General features: G+C 46.7%; 2 protein-coding genes and 1 long non-coding RNA gene across 5 annotated transcripts in view; 2 read left to right on the top strand and 1 right to left on the bottom strand.

Annotated features, from left to right (window-relative positions):
• Positions 1-647, bottom strand: part of PPP2R2A (protein phosphatase 2 regulatory subunit Balpha) — a 38,448-nt gene extending 37,801 nt beyond the window's left edge. The window contains exons 1-2 of one of the 2 annotated variants that reach the window (XM_042886708.1): positions 619-647; positions 60-126 (exon numbers count right to left, since the gene is read on the bottom strand). In XM_042886708.1, the coding sequence (XP_042742642.1) occupies positions 60-126; positions 619-635 (84 nt within the window). In that variant the 5' untranslated portion in view covers positions 636-647. Of the gene's footprint in view, positions 1-59; positions 127-420; positions 447-618 lie in introns of those variants that run through there. The other variant, XM_042886710.1, reaches the window with a different exon arrangement.
• Positions 648-15,006: 14,359 nt separating this feature from the next.
• On the top strand, positions 15,007-17,134 carry LOC122188421. Its single transcript, XR_006181569.1, has 3 exons — positions 15,007-15,117; positions 15,237-15,883; positions 17,003-17,134. It is a non-coding gene; the product is annotated as an uncharacterized LOC122188421 (long non-coding RNA).
• Positions 17,135-21,779: 4,645 nt separating this feature from the next.
• Positions 21,780-23,079, top strand: part of EBF2 (EBF transcription factor 2) — a 121,817-nt gene continuing 120,517 nt past the window's right edge. For both annotated transcript variants that reach the window (XM_042886727.1, XM_042886725.1), the window contains exon 1: positions 21,780-22,379. In XM_042886727.1, coding sequence (XP_042742661.1) covers positions 22,249-22,379 — 131 coding nt within the window. In that variant the 5' untranslated portion in view covers positions 21,780-22,248. The remainder of the gene's footprint in view (positions 22,380-23,079) is intronic.

The raw sequence follows: 23,079 nt of genomic DNA, 5'->3' as shown, positions 1-23,079 counted from the left end.
GCTTACTGCTTCTTATCATCTGCTAGGAGGGATTAACAAAGCATGCAGTTCAGGATCACCTGGAACCTCTTCAGCTTCAAATCTTCCACCTCAGGGTGACTTGATCTTAAGCCAGAGCTCTGAAACCTGCGAGCAGCAGAAAACAGACCACATAAACAGCAAAATAAGACCAGAGGAAAACAGAAATCTTAAACTGAGCACCAGAAACGCAGAGCGAGACATCCAGAAAGCACTTTAGTCTGGTGACAGCAGTTGAACACCAGACTGCATTGCAAAAAAACCCTTTCCCTACTGGGAATATTCTCGGCAGAGCTGCTCTGTGCCTGAGGGCAGAGCTGCCACAGCCTTTCCCAGCCCCAGTTTTCACCACTGATGCAGAGAATCTCCATTCCTCAGCTCGAAAATGCACTTCCTTTGTACCACTTCTGAAGATGCTCCAAAGCAGATAAATCCAAACACACAGAAGGATTCAAAAACTATTTGCTTGGCTGCTGGAAGAAAGATGATTAACGTTCCTCAATCTTGGAATATATTGAGATAGACAGAGCAAACATTGCAGTAACACAATCTTACAAAACATGATTTTCTGGAAAAACACCATTTTGTGCAGAGACTTAACTGAGAATCTGCTGCATCACCCAGGAGCACAGAGCAGTTCCCAGGTGAGAAGGGCTTTGCTCACTACCACCTTAATGAGGCACTTGGCAGGAAGGGGAGGAGCTGAGACAAGAAACATGAAGGCCATTGCCTTGCTTTATGGTTTTTTCCTTTTTCTCTATTTTTTTTAACCTCTACACTCCTGACCTCTATGCTAAAATTTTTATTTTGGGGGGAAGGGTCGCAGTGGTGTTGAGGGAGCGGAATTGCTCGTTCCTTACTAGTGAACTTAAATAGGTGATGTTAGTAATAGCCTCAGAAACCTCTGTGAAATAAATCCCCTTAACAAAGGCAGGAAGCTGAAGCAAGCGTGTTACAAACATTGCTGTCTGTGGGATTTCCCTGTTACCTTTAATAGTGGGGTTCAGTGTCTCCTATTTTAGATCCTTCCTAAAGCAATGTATCTGTATGCGTTAATTAACAAGCTGTTATCCTTTGCTGTGTGTTGGAATCACTACGCCTGCGCAGGTTTATTTCAAAAGGCGTAAGTAAATAGAAGTCTTAGTTTGAGTGCTGTAGTTATTCTCTGAGTATCACTGAAGCTGTTGTTAAAACGTATATAAAAGCCAGTTGATCTGAAAAGCTCCACTGGCTCTTTGGATCTGTTTTTCTGCTACTTTAACAGGACTTTGCAGTATGGAAATTAACTGCCAGCTCCATGGGTTCCAGCAGGGCGTGCGCTCAGCACACAGCGATCTGACTGCGCCAGGAGAAACGTTCCTGGAACGCCAGGGTTGTGGGGAGAGATGACTGGATATAATCTGGATAAAATGCCCTTCCAGTTGTTAGACTTGAGTATTTTTGCTCTTGACCCTCACCTCTAGTGAAGCCTCATGCTTTTGGTGTCTCGTTGTGCACAGAGGGTGGTTTTAAACTGAGACAGGGGAGGTTTAGGTTGGATTTTAGGAGGAAGTTTTTCGCACAGGGTGGTGATGCACTGGAACAGGTTGCCAAGGAGGCTGTGGATGCCCCATCCCTGCAGGCATTTGAGGCCAGGCTGGATGTGGCTCTGGGCAGCCTGGGCTGCTGGTTGGCGACCTGCACACAGCAGGGGGTTGGATCTGGATGAGCTCTGTGGGCCTTTGCAACCCATTCTGTGATGATTCTAGTTTCTGGGAATCTAGAGGGAAACACAACTTCTAAATCAAAACAAAGGGAAAAAGAAAGGGAAAGGGAATGCAAAGAGCCTCAAGATATCTCTTTAAAATTCTCCTGATTGAGATTATACGTGCTGAGTATGAGCAGTAGCAATGCTGCTCTGCTATTCCTGGAGTCACATATACAGAAAATGCCTGTGCAGGTCACCAGCACCATTGGTTGTAGTCATCCATTGACTTATCCCTTGAGGTCCCTTGACCTTTTGGTTTCATTTTTCGTTTCATTAATAACAGCACCGTGTTTCCAAGGCACTTTTTAAGTTTTCAAACTTTTTTTTCCATTTTGGTGAACAGTATTCAAGTCTTTGGAGCTGAAACTGTTGGGAAACACCCCATGCTTTGCTTTGCTTTGCTTTGTTGCCCAGTTCTGGTTGCAGGTTTGTAAGTCTGAAGGTAATGCCAGGAATGAACTGAGAAGGGAAGGAAGGGAGGCTGAAATAGCAGACTGAATTGTTCCATTCACATGGCTTTTCTGCTAGGGAATAAGTTAACACTGTAAACAGGAGAGAGGTGTGGTTTGCAGATTGGACAGGAAATCCTTAGTTCTAATCCTTGCTGTGTTGTTGATTCCCTTGGATACCTCGAGCAAAAGCTTTCTGCTCCTATTTTTTTCCTTGGAAATGAACTGGGGATGACAGCACTTCACAAGCTTCTAGGAGCAGCCTTTCAGTTAAAACATTTATAACGTGCTTATAAGAGCTCATGGTGCATGGGCTTGAAATCAACTTGGCTTCGTGCTTCAGGTTATTTCCTTACCCTGCTCTGAGCTCCAGGGACCTTTGGGGGCCCAAAACAGCCTTTGTTTTTCTTGCCTGTAACAATGCAAAGCAGATGATTTACCCAGGATATAAGGAAATGTAGCCCCACCAACAGCCATTGTCCAGAGTGATTCGTGCTCAGGCGTTGCTCTGCTGCCCTTAGCATGCAGTGTGGCTGCATTTGGCCCCAGTGCCAAAACATATCTCCTCTCATTCTCTCCTTTGGTAAAACCAAAATGAGGCTCACGTCTTCATGCTTGATGAGGGGAAATGGCTTTAAACTGTAAGGGCGTAGATATAGACTGGATATTAGGAAGAAATTCTTTACTGTAAGGGGGATGAAACGCAGGAACAGATTGCCCAGAGAGGCTGTGGATGCCCCCCCCCGGAGACATTCATATCCAGGCTGGATGGGGCTGCGAGTAGCCTGGTCTGGAGGGAGGTGTCCCTGCTTACAGCAGGGGGTCGGAATGAGATGATCTTCAAGGTCCCTTCCAACCCAAACCATTCCATGATTCTATGTCTATCCACTTCCCCACAGTAGCTTTTGACGCAGTGCCCGATTCCGATTTGGTCTCATAGGAATGGATGGAAATCAAGGAAATCCCACTGCCTGCAGATTTCAAGGAAAGCTGATAGGCAGACAGATTGATTTGAGCGTGGGCCTCATTAAACTTCAGCGCATCCATCTGGGCAGAGTAGTGCTATAATGCTTCTTGTGGCAAAAGCCTTAATCCAAGTCTGCATCCTACTGGACCCCAGAGAACCCAGCTGTAAGGCTCAGGGATCAGACATGCCAAGTTCCTCTGCTTGCAGAACTGCTTTTTGCAGCTTTTGCTGTGTGCAGAGCCTCCCCTACTTGCCCCCTGTTGGTGGCATTGATTCCAAGGCTGAATAGCTCTGAGGCGGAGAACTGCAAGGTTGGAATCAGTCAGTTTGTCAGATTGCATGTTTATCATAATTGTAGAAATTTGTAAGAGACTGACCATAAGGTAAATGAGAGATGCTCTTTAAAAGAGAGCTGTTTTCCAGGCAAATTTGAACAACAAAACAGTACTTCTAGGTATTCAGTGCTAGAAAGTTGCCCCTCCCCAGTTAAAAAAATAAGGATTTTCTGATTTGAGCGAAATGTCATCCTTACAAAAACTTGGTTACAGTCCAAACTGGACAGCAACTAAAATATTTTCAAATTCCCACCAACTGGAAGCTCCCTGTGCTCTGCAGGGGCTCTAGGAAACCAACAGCCTTATCAGATGTGATTCCCAGTAGCAGGCAGGAAATCAACAAGAACATCAATTCATGGGGCAGCTACAGGGGGTTCCCGTGGGGTCACTCTTCCCCCTGCATCACCAGAACTGTCTTTGCTGCTAAATACCATAAACCCTCACAATCCATGTCAGCAAACCAAACCAATTGAGGTCTGGCTCTGCTCCTCCATGGACCCTGCAGAAGCAAAACTCTGGTTCCTCTTGGTCTTAGGCAGTCCTGACTGAGCAGAAGTCTTATCGATGGGGTGAACACAAAGATGAGTTGCCAGACATTGTTGGCAATTGTGCTGCACCCAGAGATAAAGCTAGTTCTAACCCTGTATTTAAAGAGTGGATGTAACGTCCATGAAAGGATCCAAGATAGAAGGAAGGATATGATGTATTCCTCTGATTTGTTTTCTAATACGTATTCCCCACAAGAGTCTTAATTCAAGTTCTTGCTCACCTCACCTCACTCCTGCTCACTGCCCCTAACATTAAGGATCCTGACTTCTTTCTGTACCTCTTGATGCTATGTGAGTGACACTAAATATTCCTTGCTAAGTAAGGATTGACGTTCCCTCAGATTCCTGTGCAAAATGTAGGTTAGGTTAAGATTCAATGCAGTGTCAGAAAAATTGCAAAAAACATAATAAAAATATCAGATAAAATTGCTTGGGAAATGCCGGGTAGAAAGCAAATACCTTTGGTGGAATATAAAAATAACTCTATGAACAACAGCAGCAAAGAGGTGCAGGGACCATAAGCACTATAAAAACACGTAACATCTGGAGGAAAAGAAAGCCTTTGTCCCTTTAAATGTCTACAAGGAGTCACTATCTCGATTTTTTTTTATATTCCCATCTGAGAAGGTGTAGGATTTCAAGGGATGTGCCAAGCACGAGGACACGAGGCTGGATGGCTGCAATGGGCACCGGTTTGGTTATTTTTGGACACATGAGCACCCTCGTCAGTGACGCCAGGGTTGCAGCTGGAACAAAGAGAGGCTTCTGTTTTGTCGTGGAGATAAAACTTGAGTGGACGTGAGGAGGAGGGGCAGCAAAGGGCAGAAAGGCTGCAGGGCCTGAGCCGTATCACGTTTTGCTAACAACGGCATCCATTCATGGCTTAATTAAATAGTTAATTAAGTTCCGTGCGTGGACTTGATAGAACAATTAATTGTGGGCTCATTGTGTTTTTCAATCTGTTGGGGAAAACAGAAATCAATTCGCTGTCATTCCCTGGGTGTTGCCCACCTCACGGAGCACCAATCGATGTCACATCGTTGGCTGCCCTTCATGGCACGAGCGGGCCGTGCTGCATGAGATCCTCAGGCCCCGGGGGAGGGTTTAACGTGGACCAGGAAAAACAGCCCGAAATAGGAACAGCAGTTTGTAGGATGGTTTTTAAAAGAGGGAGTGTTGGTATCGTGGTTGGAGCAGGGAGAAGAGCAGGGAGAAGAGCTTGCAGTTTATGCGACAGTCAGCTTCCAAACGTTGTGATTTTGGTGAGGACCGGACAAAATTCTCTCAAATGCTTCCAGTGGAAACCCCTCCGCTCTTTTCCCTTTGTTGAAATGTGTTGTGAGTCCCCAGAAATAACTCGTAGAGGTCAGATCCCTCCCATTTATATGTTCACAATGGTATGTGGCATTTCAGCTAATGCTTAGAGCCAAGAATACCTCCAAGTTCTTCGGGGCAGCTCTGGGTGTTTGTCCTCGATGAACCCAACGCTGGCGCTCAGTGTGTGCACAGGGCAGGAGCTGCATCAGGCTGCTGGGGGAATTTGAGACAGGAGGTCATAAATACTGGACAATTTCCATTCTAAGTCGTGCTTGATGAATGATGAGCCAACATGGCTCGTAGAGCTGCTTTTGCTTCAGGTAGGTTTCTGTATTAATTACATTCTAGTTTAACTTCCAAATCAGAGCTGGATGAATGACTCAGCTGCTATTTTATTGCTACCCTTTCAATTTTGGGTGGGAAATGTTTTATATAACTGCACTGTGTCACGTTTTCAGCTGAGAAAAGAGATCTTATTTTGCTGCTTCAAGTCCTGAGAGACTTTCTAGCCCGTAAAAATGACAACGTTGCGTTATCCTCTCCTATTAGGCATGCGAGGAAATATATCCACTGATTGTTTATCTTCCAACAAGATGAAAGATCACAACTGAAATATTCTTCCCTTCCTCCCCACCTTTATCTGCCCTATATCTATCCAGAACAGTGAGGAATGCTCAGGAGTTTAGAGATGAAATGTGTAAACTTTCAATGCTGGGATCCCAAATTTGAGATCACTGAGTTGTTACCATTTATCAGCTGTTTATTGGCCTGAAATGTGATGAGCTGTCTCTGGGTTTCAGTCTGATTCCTGTGGGATGGCACCGCTGCTGTGTGCAGGTCACCAACCAGCAGCCCAGGCTGCCCAGAGCCACATCCAGCCTGGCCATGAATGCCTGCAGGGATGGGGCAGCCACAGCCTCCTTGGGCAGCCTGTGCCAGTGCCTCACCACCCTCTGAGTGAAAAACTTCCTCCCAGTATCCATAAAGCTCCCCATCTCCCTTTAAAACCATTCCCCCTTGTCCTATCGCCATCCACACTTACAAATGACCAGGTGCTACTACTTGGCTCTAGAGCAGAGATCTCTTCAGTTCAGAAAAGGTTCATTCACACCTGAAACAATTCTGTACAAATGTGGCAGTGCTGATCTCTCCCCTTCCTCCATCCTCTGAAAATAAAAGGAGCTCCCAAGCACACAGGAGGTTCCATCTTCTCCTTGCAGCATGGTGCCAGCAATGCAATCTGAGGATCCTTGCTCTGTTGCTGCGTGCACTGTGGATAAAAGCAGAGAACTTCAGGCAGTGATTAAGCCAGTGCTCTGCACAAACTCCAGTTTGGTGTTAATTGCTAATAGCTTCTTGTGGAGATCACACTAATCATTTTAAACAGCCTGTAGAGCACAGAACAAACATCTAACAGAGGAATGTAAGAATTACCAAATTCCTTCCTTCCTGTCAGCCATTTTGCACAGTATGTTTCAAAGAATATATTAGTTATATTGTTCCAAAGGCAAAGAAACCCCAAAGAAAACATTTAGGGCAAAAATAGGCCCTTTCAGAGGAGCCTCATAATAAACCCTAACAGAATCTCAGTCAAGCTCTGAAAGGAAAGGTTTGTTTAATGGGCAGTGATATACCTATCAGAAGCTATAAATTAGCAGTACACATACCCTGCTCATTATTAAGCCTTGTTCAGGCATGATTACAACCCTTCTGTTGGATGCTTTTTTTTCCTTTAATCCATCCTCTATGTTCACACTGCTGCCTGTGCTGGGTGACAGCACCATAGGAAAGTAATCAATTCCTCGAAGGTTTTTCCCATTAGGGGGTTTATCTATCAGTGCTGTATTTCAGTAGGAAATGCAGTAATGCTGCCACCTATGGAAAATTTCCCAAACCTGACCTTTGCAGCCCAGCAAACGCTTCTGCAGCTGTGAAAACAGGATCTGAAAGTGCGCCATTGATCTGCAGATAAAACCATGCATTTGTTACGGGGTCTCTGTTAATCTAGACGTGAGGTGGCTCAAATTCTCTTCCTTTCAAATGAATTAGTTTTGAAATTGAAATTGTTTCCGGAAATTGGTCCTTAAGACAATATTTTTGCTTGACGGTGGCACCTGAAGGCCTCAGCATGAAATACCATTGCCCCATGATGGTAAGAGCTGTGAAAACACCAGACAGAGCTGGGCAGCACTTCCAGCCCCCATCTTTCCTCACAGAGGTGTGGAAGATGTCAAGGAAAATTAAGTTCTTCAAGGATCAATCTGACTTCTGCACACATGCAACGAATGTGTTTGCTTTGGTGATGCTGCAGGGTGTTTGCTGTGGGTCGGTGCTGTTCTGCAGTAGCAGCTGGCCGGGATGTGGGGTGTCACACAGGACAAGATCCTGGAAATGCACCAGGAATGTGCTGAAAATCATAGAATTATGCAATCATTACGGTTGGAAAAGACCACTGTGATCATCTCATCCAACCATCCACCCACCACCAGCATTGCCGTGTCCCCACGTCCCACATCCCATGGTTCTGGAGCACCCCCAAGGACAGTGACTGCACCACATCCCTGGCAGTAGTGCACCCCCTATGCCAGTGCCTGACCACTCCTTCAGAGAAGAATTTTTTCCTAATATCCAACCTGAACCTCCGCTGGCACAACTCAAGGCCGTCGTGTCTGGTCCTATTGCTGTTTTTGGGAGGAGAGGCCGACCCCCACCTCACCACCACCTCCTTCCAGCTGCTCTGCCCCAGGTCTGCAGCAACACATTCTGATTTTTTTTTTTTAAATTTATTTTGCTTTTTTGTTGCTGTTTTTTATTTTTTTCCTTAATGAAGAAGACAAACGTAAGATGCTTTTACCGGGGAGGGAAGGAAGTACAGTGGCTGCAGGCCTACCCATAGACTTTGTTTTAATCTGCTTCAGTTCCAACTAATACTCTGTTGTTCTGAAGTCACCCTTTCCATGAATTCTTGGTTTTTTTCCTCTTTCTAGCTGTGGGGTGGGGATGGGAGGAGGCACGTTGTTGTAGAGTGCTTCTAAGCCTTAATTAAGCTTCTTAGCCTTAGTGTCTCCTGCCTCACAGAAAGCGGTTGTTCTGTGGAGAACGGCCGGGTAAGGATGGGCAATGCTTGGTGTGGCCTTGGCCCTGAAAGCTGTTCCAGGTTTCCTGGATTGGCTGCTCTGCATGTTGTGATTTGGCAGCTGTGCTGCCTGCCCTGCTCAGGGCTGTTACACGGAGCAATGTGGAGGAGCACATAAAAATCCAATCTGGTGTTAATGACTGCAGTCTGTTGTACAGTGGAGTAATGAGAGCTGAGCAGGGAGCAAAGGTCTGAATACTCAGGTGATGCTCGTAAGACAAGGCTCAGCAATCAACAGTGTGGGGTGTTACCTTAAAAAGCATTGCTGATTGCTGTGGCTGAGATTGGACTTCAATCTTGTGGCTTTATAGGTTTGCTTTTGTTAAGAGACGTGCACAAATCTGCTTATGTTGTTTTCCTTTCCTATTACTGTGAATGCATGTTGTCATACCTTGATGAGTCTTAGCCTTATTTCTTTGAGGTATAAAAATGGTTATTTCATGCTTGCTGTGAGGACTGCCTGAGGGATGAGTGTGATCCTTGCCAGTGTTATTGGGTGTTGTGTTTAGTCTCAGTGGGAAGCCTGTGCTGAGCTGGAGGCTAACTGAGGTTTTGCATGGGGTGGATCTATTTCTGCCTGGGAAGGAGCAAGGTGTGTTTCTGGAGGGGAGGTGCTGTGGGTCTGAATGTTTCGAATGCTGAGTGATGCCCTTGGATGATGGGGTGTATTTCTTGATCTCAGTAAGAAGCAGCAGCACGTGCCTCTCCATGCGGAGTGTAAGCAGTGGACCTGGAGCACATGCTGTGCCCATCTCATTCCTCATGTGTTGCACACAGCTGTGTGCTGAGGCCTGGGCTCACTTCTGTGATGTGTAACTGTTTGTCGCTGCTCTGATCTCCAGAGCATCTGCTTCTGACCTGGGATGTTGGCAAGACTGAATCAGTACAGCTGAGTGCTCTCCCTTCTGGAGGTGGTGTGGGGACAGGTTGAGGGGGCAACTTGTGCCCTGCTTCCTTAGGGTGCCTGTGCTTCATTTGCTGATAGAACTGAAGCAGCAGTCTGGAATTGTGTTGTGAGTGTATTGTGGAGGCTGTGAGAGACTACAGTGTTTGCCACTTAGATTAAAATGCAGTTTGTTACTGTTGTGAATGTTAACAGGGCTGAAACTTGCAGAGACTTGAGAGAATAGGTGCTGAAATGCCAGTGGAAATCAGACCTTGGAGCTTATCTCAGTGGAAAAGCAGACAGGAATGGCTGCAGCGCTGATCTTCATCGCTTCCAAAGCAGATGTTTCTAGTCCAGAAATCCTAACTTGTCTTGATCGGCTTTGGAGAAAATAAGAGCAGTTCTGAAATGGACAATTCTGTAATAAATCATTCCATCATCCTTCCCCTTAGATCACAGCCTTCGTTATCTCATGCACATCTGCTCCATTTGGGCCTGAGAGGTAAAAAGAGAAAAGGCAGCTTCTGATATTTTTGGAAGGAGTTTGACTGTGATGTAAAACTCTCTGGGGCCTGTGATTATTTGGCAAAGGGAAGATGAACTGCAGAATTGCTTGGTAAAATCAAATGCAAAGCCAGCAAGGTAGCATGCAAGTATTGGTGATGCAAATGGAGGATGTAAGTCTGCCTCCGAGGAGGACACTGCAGATTGTCAATGTCTGGGTTTTTGGAAGGGGTGTTCTTGACTCAAATGCTGTCCTGAACCTGTTCTGTGTTGGTCGCTGTAGGGAAAAGTTGTTGTAAATGCTGCTGTGTGCTGGTATCCTGGAACACAGCCTGGCTTTAAGTCATACAGGATGTCTTGATTCTATCAGTAGCAGATAACTAAAGTATTTTTATTTCTTCATGGCAGTTTCAGATAAACTTTTCCTATTTGGAGCTGAGCTGAATTTTTCCAAGAAATAGTCATGCTTTTCCACTGTGGCCAAACATGAGAATTCTTCTATCCACTTTTCATTTTTGCTTGTCATCTGTGGATCTTCAGTCACGCTGCAAAGGCACAGCATGCTGATTTGACAGGTAGGGAGAAGGAGGTGGACATGCTTCAGGCCATGGGTTAACTTGCTAGTGGAACCTGAGGTTGTTGATCCTCAGTTCATTGCTACAAGTTGTTCCTGATGCAGTCTGTGTACCAGAAGTTGAGTTTAATCTAGGTGGTAATTCCTCATTGTGGGGAGCTCCTTTGGGTTGCTGCTTGGGTAGCAGATGCAGTGCAGTGTTCTCAGTCTGCAGAGGGTTAATTTCTGTGGTCCTGTTTACCTGACCCTACCACTGGTGCCAAATTGACCATGCTATGTAGGTAGACCTCTTTATGTGTTACAATGTGGTCAGAAGCTTTCTGCTGTCCTGGAGATCAGACAAAGCTGTCAGTGGTGCCAGGCAAAGTAGTGGCAGAATAGTTCAGCTTTTGTGCTCAGAGCAGATACAAGCATTTTTATCGAGTGTTACTTGGGAAACCAAGTGTGTATGGCAGCATCCAAAGAGCTCCAAGGAATCTGCTTGACCTTGAGGTGCTGTAAGGAAAAAGTAAAGTTCAGAGGGGAAAACCTGTAGGAATACAGCGTGGTTCAGAAGACAGAGAAGGGAGCCTATATCAGAGTAACAGCACTAGGGAGGCTTTCTGGGGGCTGGGAAGAGCAGAGTCATGTTCCTTAAGTGAATGTGGCCTTGTTCATTAATGGTGATGAGGGCAGTTATCAGCTCTGTGACAACAACATGCTGTTATGTCATTACCTACTGGAAAGATATTTAGTTTGTGAGTGAAACTGAAGCAAATCTTCCTCAAAAGCACACAGCAAAAGAGCATTCAGTAGGAAAGAAAACTCATTAGCTTTGCTTGCTGTCAAAGAAATGAAGATGCTGGTGGTGCTGTGGTTGTGCAGACCACAAGATGGTGGCATTGCACAGGTAAATGCTATCAGAGCAGTGGCTTCTGCTGCAGGTTCGTTCTTTCAGGGCTGTTTTAGGAATGGAAATCCTATGTTTAGTATTTTCATCTGTTCCACTGCGAACCAAGAGTCTAAAGGACCGTTCTTGATGGAAGGGCCACTTTTTCAGAATGAGAACCCTTTCTTTGCCTCTTTTCCCCAAGCCGAGTTATTAAGCAATTTGAATACGTTTCTGCCCTATGAGAAGACTGAATACAGTTCTACTTGGAGGGTTGGCAAAATAGGGCAGAATCCCTGGCTTCCTGGGCAATTTCAGATGAGTGGCTTAACTTCTATAGGCCTCTGTTTCCAAACTGTAAGTTGAGTGAATAAATCATCCTTCTGTTCCCCCCTGCTTACTGTTCAGCCTATTCAGGCACTTCGTGTGTATGTAATGCCTAACTCACCGTCATTCTTTCTCTTTTCAAGTAACTGAAGTGCCCTCGTCACTTTCTAACTGTTAATGAACTGTGTAAATGATGGGTTGAGTGATGGCTCACCAGTGGCTGACCTGCACTGAGGCAGCCATGGGCCTTTTCTCTTGACATGTGGACTCATTGCACTTGAGCCCCCGGATTTGCACTTGAATTGCACTCTGCAGATCTCAGATCTGCCTTTTGTCTCGCTACCCAAATGGTTGGGGCTCTGCTGCCAGCTTCTGTGTCCCTCCCCTGCTGGCTGCTGTTGGGTTCAGCTCATCAGTTCAGCTATTCTGTCTGCTGCTGCTGTTCCCCCAGCAGTCCGAATCTTTCTCCAAGACCCTTCCGTTGCCTCTTTAGGGCCTTTCTCCTATCAGAACTACTCCCTTATCAGCATCTTTGTCAACACCTTGACTCAGAGTGGTGAGGGTTCAGTGGCACTCTCCTCCTTTGTGTGCACTCACTTTTACATCATTTTATCAGCTACTGAGGAGAAAGTTGCCTGCCAGACTCCTTAGACTTAGGATGGTAATAATTTTCCTTTATTAAGAGTTTTCTTTCTTGATTAGAAGGTGATTCTCATTGTGGTGGTGGGAAAATGCAGGTCAGAACTGATCTGCTACGCAGTGGAGAGCCTTGAAGTTTATTACATGGATTAAACCATCAAGTTGTGTCAACTGAGGATTCCTATTTTCTGCTCAGTCCTGTTTTCCATGTTGAACATTCAATAACGCACCTTTTTATTTCCTCACCCATGTTTGCTGACTGTGACACAGATTAAACTCTTGGACATGTAGGCTTTCTTGCTAGAGCTGACTGCATAGCATCCTGTGCAAGGCATATTTGGGTTTCTGCTGTAACAACAGTGGGTGCTGTGAAGTCAGTGATCAGATGTGAAGCTGCTCTAGGACTGTTGCTGGAACCAATGGCTGAACTTTCCCTGATCAGATCTCTGATTTCTCTATCTGTTACACTTACAAGCAACAAATGTACCTTGGAGACCAGGGGAAAGGAAGCTGGTGCAGATGTTGAAATGCATCAGATGATCAAATGTTCAGTTTCTATCTTAAAAAAAAAAAAAAAAGTCCAGTGTAAAACAGTTCTGTTCAGTTCTGTTAACTTTAAGACTTGTAAGCTACAATCCCCACTTTAAAAGCGTAGAAACCTTTGCAACTGTTGAATATTGTCAAATTCCATAATATTTTATCGATATCTTAAGTTGTGAGCATTGCTTTTATGTATGTAAAACTATATGCATTATGTGTGTGTTTGTATGCTTTATGCATGTTAGTGTGCAAGTGCTTGTTGAAGTCCTTACTTGATACTTGAAATACAAGTCAATGGAATTGGCTCGTTCGACCAAAACTTGATGGAAAGGCAAAGGTTCTCTTGTTCCCAGCTCTCAGCATGTTCTTGAAAACAGATGTTTGTCTGTTGGTTGTTGGAGGTTTTTTCTTAAAGGTTCTTATTTTGCAGGGTATGTGGCAGATGTGCCAAGAACTGAGCCTTGGGGAAATATTTTCCCTCTTTGTGGATAGCACTGTCCCAGGATCGGGAGCTCCTGAGATTGAATCCTTCCTTTGCAGCTGACCTGCTGTAACTTTGTGCTCCTGTTTCCTCTGTGACTGAGCAGGAATAATACAACCTAATGTGGGTGTTGAAAAACTTGCCTTGGTGCTTGTGTTGAAAAGGAAAATCAAGGAAGGGCTTCTTTATTACATGAATGGAGGTATTCAGCATACAGGCTAACCTGACTCCAATGAAATGGGGGGGCTTTGGATGACTGCATTCTTATTATTTAAGGGTATTTCTTAAAATGGACCTGTTAACTTGCTTATGAATAATGAGGGAACATCCTGATTGACCATTCCTGTGTTGTACTGAGACTAGTTAGTTGCCCTGCCTGGTTAAATTATGGGCTAGCAGGAAAACAGTGAAACACATTGAGGTTGTTGCTAGCTTTGGGATGTAAGCACTTACCAGCTGGCCAAGCGTGCTTAAGTGTGATATAAGACAAACGATGCCCAGAAAAACACTTGTATTTCAAATTGCAACTTATTTCTTGCAATACTAAAGCTCTCTTTGGGACTCTTTCTCAAATCGTATTGAGAGAGGAGCCATCACTCCTGGTTTGGGCCTTTTGTGTTGTTTCAACAAGGGATAATGATCCAAGCAGCAGTTCTCGTTGTCTGGCTTCCCAACCAATACTTGCTTTGACCCTTCTCAGCTAATAATGAGAATAGTAAGGATTTCCTTGCGCAGTAGATGTGTATCAAATCAGTGGCAGATATGCATGAAATACCAGTTTTCTCTCTTTCATTTTGTCATCTTTTAAATCAAAGCGCAGCTTCCTGTCTGCCAATCTCACTGGAAGCCAGCAGGGCCATGTAATTACTTGCTGGACACTGGTCCTAGGCTCCAATAGGAAGTGCTGGCTGGCTGCAGCAGCTGGCGGAGAGCCAAAGCAAAGTTTGAAGCTGTTTGATACCTGCAAAGGCCTTTTATTGCCTGTTGGCTCTGTCACCATTAACGTTATTCATATTCTACGTGGGAGGGGGGGAAAAAAGATGATGCCATAAACCATCCTGTGAAATGCTTCACCCCTCTGGAGGCTGCACATGCTGTGCAGTCTGGCATTCTGCACAGTGTGTTGGTGGCACCCAGCCCCTCCTGCTGCTCACAGCGCAGAGCAGTCGAGGTCAGAGCAGGATGCCCTGGGTGTGGGGGTGCCTGGGGGGGAGCTAATTGTGTCCAGTGACAACCCAGACCAACCACATAGCAGAAAATCATGAGAATCTCAAATGTTGGAGCTGTTGGGGCATGAGATTCTCTTCCAGGTGAAGGATAAAGCGTGGCCTATTTGGAGGTATTTGAGGCAGCTGCGGTTACTGTAGGTTTTCCCATGGATTACTTGGAGAATCCTTTCACCAAATAAGTGATTATAGTGAAAGTAAATGGGAACTGAGTCTTGAAAAAGGAGTGACTGTCCTAGGGTGACTTCTTGCTATAGTGTGTGGTCCTCAGGTGAAATCATATTTTCTCTTGGTTTTCCTTTTGTGTGCCTCTGCTTTCTTGTCTCTTGTGAAGTTTGGACGGGGCTGCGCAGTGAAGGAGCTTTATTCCATCTGTTAGACACCAGTCGTGAGGGTGGCACATAAGCAGAGTACACTGCTAGCACCATCCCACGGTTTGTACTTGCAGCCCAGCAGTGGAAGTAGCAAACAGGAGTCTTAGCGCTGTATGGCATGGACTTGCTGTAGGCACATCTCACAGCCCATCCGTTGCCATGAGAACATCCAGCTACTTTGGTAATTCTGTCTAGATAATGCCTAAGTAGGCCTGCTGGAAGGACTTCACACTGGAAATGTTTTCAAATGAAAGCTGGAATCTGTACTTAGTAGAACTGATTTTTGCTGTCTTGCTGCAGATTATGAATGGAGAGAGAAACTATATGCCATATGCTCCAACATATTCTACCCTTCAGATGCTTGGAACACATGCTCTTGAAAACAAGTGTGTTTTCCTTCTCTAAAGCCAAAGAATACATGTGGATGGCAAGGCTTTGTCTGCTGGGGTGCTCTTCTGAGCTCCTCTGAAACCCGTTCATCAGTTATGTTGTCATTGATGTCCTGTGGACTTGGAGTGACCAAAGGCTTCTTGTACTGCTTTCTCCAGTAGCTCAATACCAGAAGAGGATGCATGTGGAAAACTGGTTTTCTTCCATTCCCCTTTGTTACCAGGTATCATCCAACTAGTGTGCAATGACTACAAAAACTAGAGTGGCCTGCCTTGGAAGGACTGTCCCAAACAGGGATATCTGATGAACTGTGGCCAATGGGACAATTCTTATTCTCCCATCTGTGGGAGAAATGCTAAATAAGGAAAACATGCCTGAGCTGATCTCAGGGCTCATTACTACTTAAAATGTCCCATGGCTCACAGTGAAGGCTTTGGGGATACCTACCTGCTGCACAGCCTGCCTCTGATTGTTGTAGAGGTGCCTTTTTGTGTTGTGCTAACAGTGATCTTCACCAGTGAGACTCCAATCTGACTTCTGCTCTTATCAGATATCAGGTAATCTGAATTTGATGCCCTTACCTTAATTTCTTAATTAGGACTGACTGAATCCCAGAGCTTATAGAAAGAGATCTGCTTTTCATGCTGTCTGTTCATATTTGCTGTTGCCCTAGAATGCCTTCAGAAGAGCCTTATCTGTGTGCCCAAGCATGGTAACACCCATCAGCCTTGGGTCCATCGTCTTTGCAGGTGTGTGCAGACCTTATCTGTCCTCAGGCTTCATCTTTGCTGGTCTGAGTTTCTGCCTATGGAAAACATGCTTGAGAAGCTGCAGTTAAAATTGCTGTATTTGGGTGTACAATAGATCTGTCAGACAAAGTCAAAGGATATGCTTTCCTTCTGTTGCAGTATCTCAGCTTGGTTGCAGGGGGCACGTGGTACAGCCTTTCATTTTAAGTATATTAGCAATGCTCTTTACCAGGAATAGTATCAGGTTATTTAGTAAAACATTGCTTTTCCCCATCTAACTAATACTGATGATGGAGATGTAACGATGTCCAGTCAGGCTGCCCAGATCCTTTTAAGTAGCAGAACCATTTAGGTATGTGTAAATTTCAGAGCATCTCTATTTACTCTAAAAATGAATACTGAAGAAGTAGTGATGAAAGAAACAGTTCAGATGGTAAATGGTAACTGAATAGCACAGAGGGTGTAAAACTCATGGCAGATTGCTCCTTCCCCTAGGAAGGGTCTGGGATGGAGGTAGGTGCCAATGAGTCAGAATCAACTCCCAAAAAATGGAAGCTCAGAGCTGTGGGACCCTGACCCTGCAGGAATCTATCGTGAGCCATGGGTGCCGTGGGTCCTCACTGCCTGTGTTAAAGTGCAAACATTTGCAGGATCATAATCTGGTCACACGGACCGGCAGCTGCTGAAATGTGGTTTGCTGAGGGAGGAGCCCAGCAGTGCAATGGTTCAGTTCCACCAAATCAAGAAGAAAACACTGCAACACTCTTCAAATCATTAAATACACTTCAGAGAAGAGCAGAGCTGTCTCTCCAAGGTTGTGAAGCTCTAATTATGATATACTGAGCTTCTAACTACTTCCTTCTTGCCTTATGGAAAGAACATAGGACTAGTCAGATTAGATTAAGCTTCTTGTATGTTATATCTTAGCTTCAAGTACCAGATGCTTTAGAAGGAGGCGTGGAGGCAGATGTTTTGATTATTGACCGTCCCCAAGAGAGATCTTCTCCATCCTGGTAATTTGTGTGATGGCAGCACCAATAACCCCCAGCCAGATTCAGAATCTCGGTAAGTGAGTTTTTTCACTCATTGGGTTCAGGTTCCTCCTGCAAAAAGTTGTGTTCGCAGTTCTTTATATTTTGAAACACGGGGAAAAAAAATCAAATTATCATCCTGCGAGGGGCTTAAGGAAGGGAAATCAGTAGGCAGTGTCCCCATGGCATGGCTTCAGATTGAGTTTTCATGTAACTGGAACTAGACACCTGTTTAAGACAGCACTGAGTTGAGTCGAGAAATAAAAAGGAGGCCCGTGCTGTACAGATGGTTAAGGATGTGTGCATCGTTGAGTAATTCTTGTAAGATCACTCTGGTGGGTAATATAGGTTAAGGATAAGAATGTTTGTAGGACTGGGGGCTGCTTTAGGCTCGTGTTAATGACTGGATGTGATTCTGGTCTTCAGTGTGTCTGCGTTTGTCTGGTTTCTTACGGAGGATGGATTTCCCAGCTGGAGCTGTGTCACGCAGTGTGTGTGCGGTGGAACTACAAATGCTCTGATAACCCAAATTCTGCTTCTTGAGTCGAAGATCAATATGGGTCATTGATATCCTAAGACACATTGAAAGCTGACCTTAATTGTTTTCCATAAGCTGGAAGATGAGGGAGACTTCCAGCACAAATATGCACCCACCTGAAGTGTTCTTCCCCTGTGTGCTTGTTGGTTTGAGACTCCGCGTGCTTAGAAAAACAAACTCTGCGCCGAGGCTTCTGAGTCTGCATTATAAAATAAAATGCAACGTACATTCCCGATGGTAAAATATTATTTGCTAACATGTTCCAAAAGCTATGCTAGGCAAAAGGCAGTAAAACTATCCTTAAAAAGCTGGATGTAAAACGTAGCAGATGTGCTTTTCTGTTCTGGTGAGAAAAGCACCTACTTACTGGAATGAATGGGAGACTGGAAGGAGGATGTGATGGTTACAATATTTTCTCTTTTGGGAAAGATGAGATGGAGGAGAAGTTCTATTAAATGCTTAGTTATGCATTTGTAAGTTGGAAAGCATTCTTTTGTTCATGCTTATAAATGTGATTTGTGCACCTCCCAGACTTGCACTGATCTGCAGGGAGAGATGGCTCGGGTTGGCATTACCTGTATGGCACGAGGGTACAGCTCAGGATCTGACAGCTGTGGAACTTTACTTCTGAATGCTTCCAAGCAGCCCAGGGAGGAGGAACAGAGAGCAATCCTATATTTGGAGATGGAACTTTTTCCAGCCATCAAATCAAGCATTCTGCTCCTGAGATAACTCAGAACTTAGAGCAAACAAAAGGTTCTAGAATGGATGTAACCAGAGCACCGCGTTTTTACAGCCCTGTCTTGCACACAACATTCCCAGTTAAGAGCCCAGCCTGTGTTTGTGATTTAGTTGCACCCACCTGCACTGTTTTAAATCTCTTGTATTGAACATTTCAATAGGCTGTCCTCCTTACTCCAGACGTTCCTATTGCTGTGAAATGGGCCATCCTGTAAACGAGAGTTACACTGAATCGGAGCAGCCGTGCAAAGCAGAGCTGTGCTGATGCAGTGCCCCGTGCCCTTCAGACCCGAGTCAGCATCGCCAGCTCCCATTGCTTCTCGGCACCCTGCGCTCCCATGGCGTTCTTGGCTCTGCTGTTGGGCTCCAGGAATCGGGGAGCTCTTCGTTTCTCAAATACCGTTGTGTGCTTTCAAAACCACGGCTGCGTGTTTGCATGCGAGCAGCTTGCTTTGTGAAGGGCTTAAATGTGAATTGTTTGTCAACAGGGGCGTTGATTTTTTTTCTGGTGCAGTTGTGAATGAAACTCGTTGAGATTGCCGGGCGAGAGGAAAGGAGGAATTTTCCTTTCCCCTCTGACACTGATAATTTTAACCTACGATTTGTTCCCTTGGGGCACCTGAAGGATTCGGAACTCTCACGAATTCAAGAGCGAGAACTAAGTGCTTCCGTCTCAGTGCCTTCATTGGCTGTAGCCTGACTTTCCTCCTTCACTTTTTCGCCATAAAGGAAAGGGAGGAAATAATAGGAGTTTTAAGGTTATGCTTTCAAGGAGTTATGTATATATTGAAGATAATTCTTTCCTTCCTCCTGGGAGCTCCTAAGGCGTGGTGAAAGTTGATTCTGGTGCCTAAAATCTCTTGAGGAAGGCGAGCATCTTGCTTTACCGCATCCAAGAAGGGCTCACCTGTCCCACTGAGCCCGGCGTGCGGCACAGAGAAGAGCCAGAAGGAAACGATCAGCGCTCCCTGAACTGTCGCTTTTTTCTTCCTCTCTTCCTCCTCAGGATGAGGAACGGGAGCGCTCCAGGCGATTCCCGAATTGGGTTGGGTTTCTCCCATGGGGGCTGCGCGGCTCCATTCCCCACCCCGGGCTGCTCTCCCCGAGCCTCGCACTCGTTTCTGCCTCTAAATTCTCTTTGGAGCGAGTTGTGGAGTGGAGTTGCGCGGTGGAGATGGGCTCTCGAGGCTTTCGTCTGTTTAAGAAAAGCTTTCTGTTTGTTTCCCCCATCCTCCTCCTCCAAGCTCTCCTCCGTCCCGCTGTTCGTGGTGCCGTTTACCTGTCGCTTGCCGCTGGAACGGGCTCCCTTAAGCGATCCGCAGCCACCTCCGCAGCGGCTGCACCGATGTCAATGCTGATTTCGCTTGGAGCGCTTACAGCGGGAGAGGCTGAGGGATTTGCTTTCTGTGAACTGTGTCTAACCCGGCTGCTCGGAGTAGGGATTCCAGACTCGGAGTTCAGGATTTAGAAGTGCTTAAGTGCTGCATTATTGAGATACGTTGTGAAGGAGAGAAACTTTATATTGAGGGTGAAGGAAATCCCCCTCCACCCCTCCGGGATCGCCCCTTCTCCCTGGTGCGGGGCTGAGCCCACGATCCCCCCATGGAACAGACACTGCGTGGGGATCCCGGGCTGCCCCACGGCCACAGCCCCGCTGAGGCACCGGGGAACGGCTCCGCTCGTTTGTCCCTGAAGTGCCGAATTCTGGTGGCAGCTGTTCGGGGCGAGGGGAGCGCGTCTCCTCTGACCCGCGCCGCTGCCCCCTGACCCGCTATGAATCCCTAAAAGCCCCGCTCCCCCGGGGCCACGGCACACGAGTCCCCATTGTCCCCAAAGCCGGCACGGTCCCGGAGCCCACCGGGCTTTCCTGAGCGTCTCGCTGGGGCTGAATGAGCAGCTGCCTTCAATCCGACCGGAGCGCCTCTGACGCGGTGCGGACTCGGCTGTATCGCTGCGAGCGAGAGACTTCGGCTCTTAGGAAGCACTTTCTCCTTACGAATACATCAGCCGAGGTTCGCTCGAATTCCACCGCCGCCCCCTCCCATCCCTGCCCCGACTTTAGGAATTGATGCGGAAACGATCGGGGTGGCTTTGCCAAAAACGCTGCTGGTACCAAGGGGGGGAGTTGAGCCGAGGGGACGGACCCGTGCCTGTTGTGGGGTGGCAACAAAAAGTCCCTTCAGTTGTACGTTTTATTCTCTCATACCTTTGCTGGGAACAGATCGACCTCTTTTCCTAAGTTTTAATCTCGGAGCCGTGAGGTGCGGTTTCTCAGCCGCCCTGTAGCAGCACCGAACTGCTGCTGCTTTTATTCAGTAATGCCCCTCTGCTGCCCTGCTCGAAGCGCTCATTGCACACGGATCGCTTTGGGGAGGTGCGTTCGGGTGGTAAATCTCCTTAACAGAGCCGGCGTGGGATGGATGGGTTCATCTCCTGCCATATCTGTCACTCATGTGGACAGAATAATTCAGTCCCGGCTTCGGGCTGAATTAAGGGCGCGTTTCTATGAGAACCTTATAGGAAGAGTTTTATTTGTGATGGTTTTTGGTAATATTTTTTAGGAGAGCCGTATCAAACGTCGCAAAAAATGTATCGGTCTGACACGTGTTACAAAGGTGGCCCCGAGAAGTGGACATGGAAGCAGGAGCTGAAAACACTGCTTGAATTTCGGTCTGAATCTCATCCCGTTATAAAATAAAGCGGGTTGGAGAGGAGCTGCGCATAATGAATGGAGGAAATCCTCGCGCTGTCCCTTTAACTACCGAACATCTGATTCCCTCATCTGGCAGATGGTCTCTGAGCACAGATTTGCATTCATTGTCTTGAAATCTGTTTTCGCGTTGGTGTTATATGGATTTCGGAGGCAGATCTGTGCCCGGATCAGAACACAGAAGGAAAATAGCAACGAGCCCAAACGGCTTTATAAAGTAAAACTATAGCGGCCCGCTGTGCAGCTCCGCTTTCCTTTCCCGGGGGATGTTTTCCTGCACCGCTCTACCGGGATTTATTCAGGCTCGAGCCGACAGCCCCGCGCGCGGCGAGTGCTGAGGGTGTGGCGGCCTCTCGTGCCCCGTCCCCCCACGCAGAGCCCCCTCCGACCGTTTCGGGGTGCGTGGCCGTGTCGTTTTCAAATATCGCGCCCGACAGCCATCAGCCATCAGCTGCTCTGCGATGCCGCTCCTGCGGAGCGCTGCGCTGCGCTGCGCTGCCCGCTGGGACGCCGCGGTTTCGCCCCGCGCCGGGACGGCCGCGCTCCGGGGGTTGATCGGGGCCGAGCGGCTCGGAACTGCCCTCAACCCTCCAATCGGAGCGCGACATGCAAATGAGCGTCCCTTATATGGCAGCAGGCCCCGCCCCCTTCCCGGCGCGCCCGCTCCCGGCGCTGTAACCCATTCATGGTGCCGGGCGCGGAGCGGCGGCTCTTCCCGGCGCGGTGTCATCAGCCGCCGCAGCTCCGCTCTTCTTTTCTTCCCCCAGATCATCCCGAGACTTTTTTTTTTTTCCCTTTTTTTTCCTTCTGGATCAGGCAGCCATCAGCCCCTTCTCTCAGTGTGTTTCTCCAAACAGGTTGATCCTTGTTAACGGCCGTCGGTTTCTGGATGCGATTCCCTGCGTTTGGAAGATGACGATGCCAGGAGAGACCGAATCGGCGTGACTCACTTTGCGAGAGGAGAAACTTTTTCTCCCATTTGAAGGCACTCAAACACACGCAGCACTTAAAGCTGAAGTTGGTTTCAAAGCTGAAGTCCTCTGCTTTCCCGGGATTTGTCTGTGTCAATTTTCAGAAGCTGCTTATTTTTTCTTTTCCTCCTCCCCGATCCCCCCCCGAAGGAAACTGTTGCTCTTTGGAATAGACTTCTTAAATGTTTGGGATCCAAGATACTTTGGGAAGAGGACCGATTCTGAAAGACAAATCTCTGGGTTCTGAGATGGATTCCGTCAGGTCCTGGGTCAGAAACGTTGGGGTTGTGGATGCAAATGTAGCAGCACAAAGGTAACCGGAGCGGTTCTCTTCCCCTTCTTCCCTCTTCTTTTCTTTTCCTTTATTCCCCAATTTCTGAAGCAGCCTTTTCTTTCCTCTCTCTTATTTGCATTTGATATCAAATTGATTTTCTCCCTTCCTGTCCCCCCAACCCCTCTTTCCCCCTCAGACTTCTCTTGTCAGTGAGGGTTCAGTGCAGGCAGAGATGGGGACACAGGAGAGCATCAGGACTCCTCAGTTCCACTGCAGCTCAGATATCAGACATCGGCTCGTTCCCCCCTTTTTTGCTCTACACAAGAGCAGTGTCAGAGGGAATCTCTTCTTCCAGCGGTACCAACGACTCTTTCCCACTTTCCGAGCCACGCAGCAGAATGGGAGCAGCCCACGTTTAAAGATCAACTCAAACGCAGATCTTCTCAACCCCCCTCCCTCCCCTCGTCCCATCTTGTTTTACTTAATTCAAGTGTCTGTCGCTACCGTGAGCGCCGGCGAAATGTTAACCCGTGGATGCGGGGAGCGGTAACAGCACGGCGCTCCCACTGCTCGCACCTCGCCCGTGCTTTGGCCCTTGGCTTTGTTCAGTTATTTCTTCCTTTGGTCCGTTTAGTATTTAGCATCATCCCCCGCGCACCACCTTGTCCCATTTATTTTATTTTATTTTATTTTATTTTATTTTATTTTATTTTATTTTATTTTATTTTATTTTATTTTA

This window comes from Lagopus leucura, unplaced genomic scaffold, assembly GCF_019238085.1.
Source record: "Lagopus leucura isolate 7727_CA_CO unplaced genomic scaffold, USGS_WTPT01 Super-Scaffold_100062, whole genome shotgun sequence".
Taxonomy (NCBI): Eukaryota; Metazoa; Chordata; class Aves; order Galliformes; family Phasianidae; genus Lagopus; species Lagopus leucura.
Note: the sequence above shows the minus strand (reverse complement) of the source record. Positions and strands in the feature narration are given on the sequence as shown.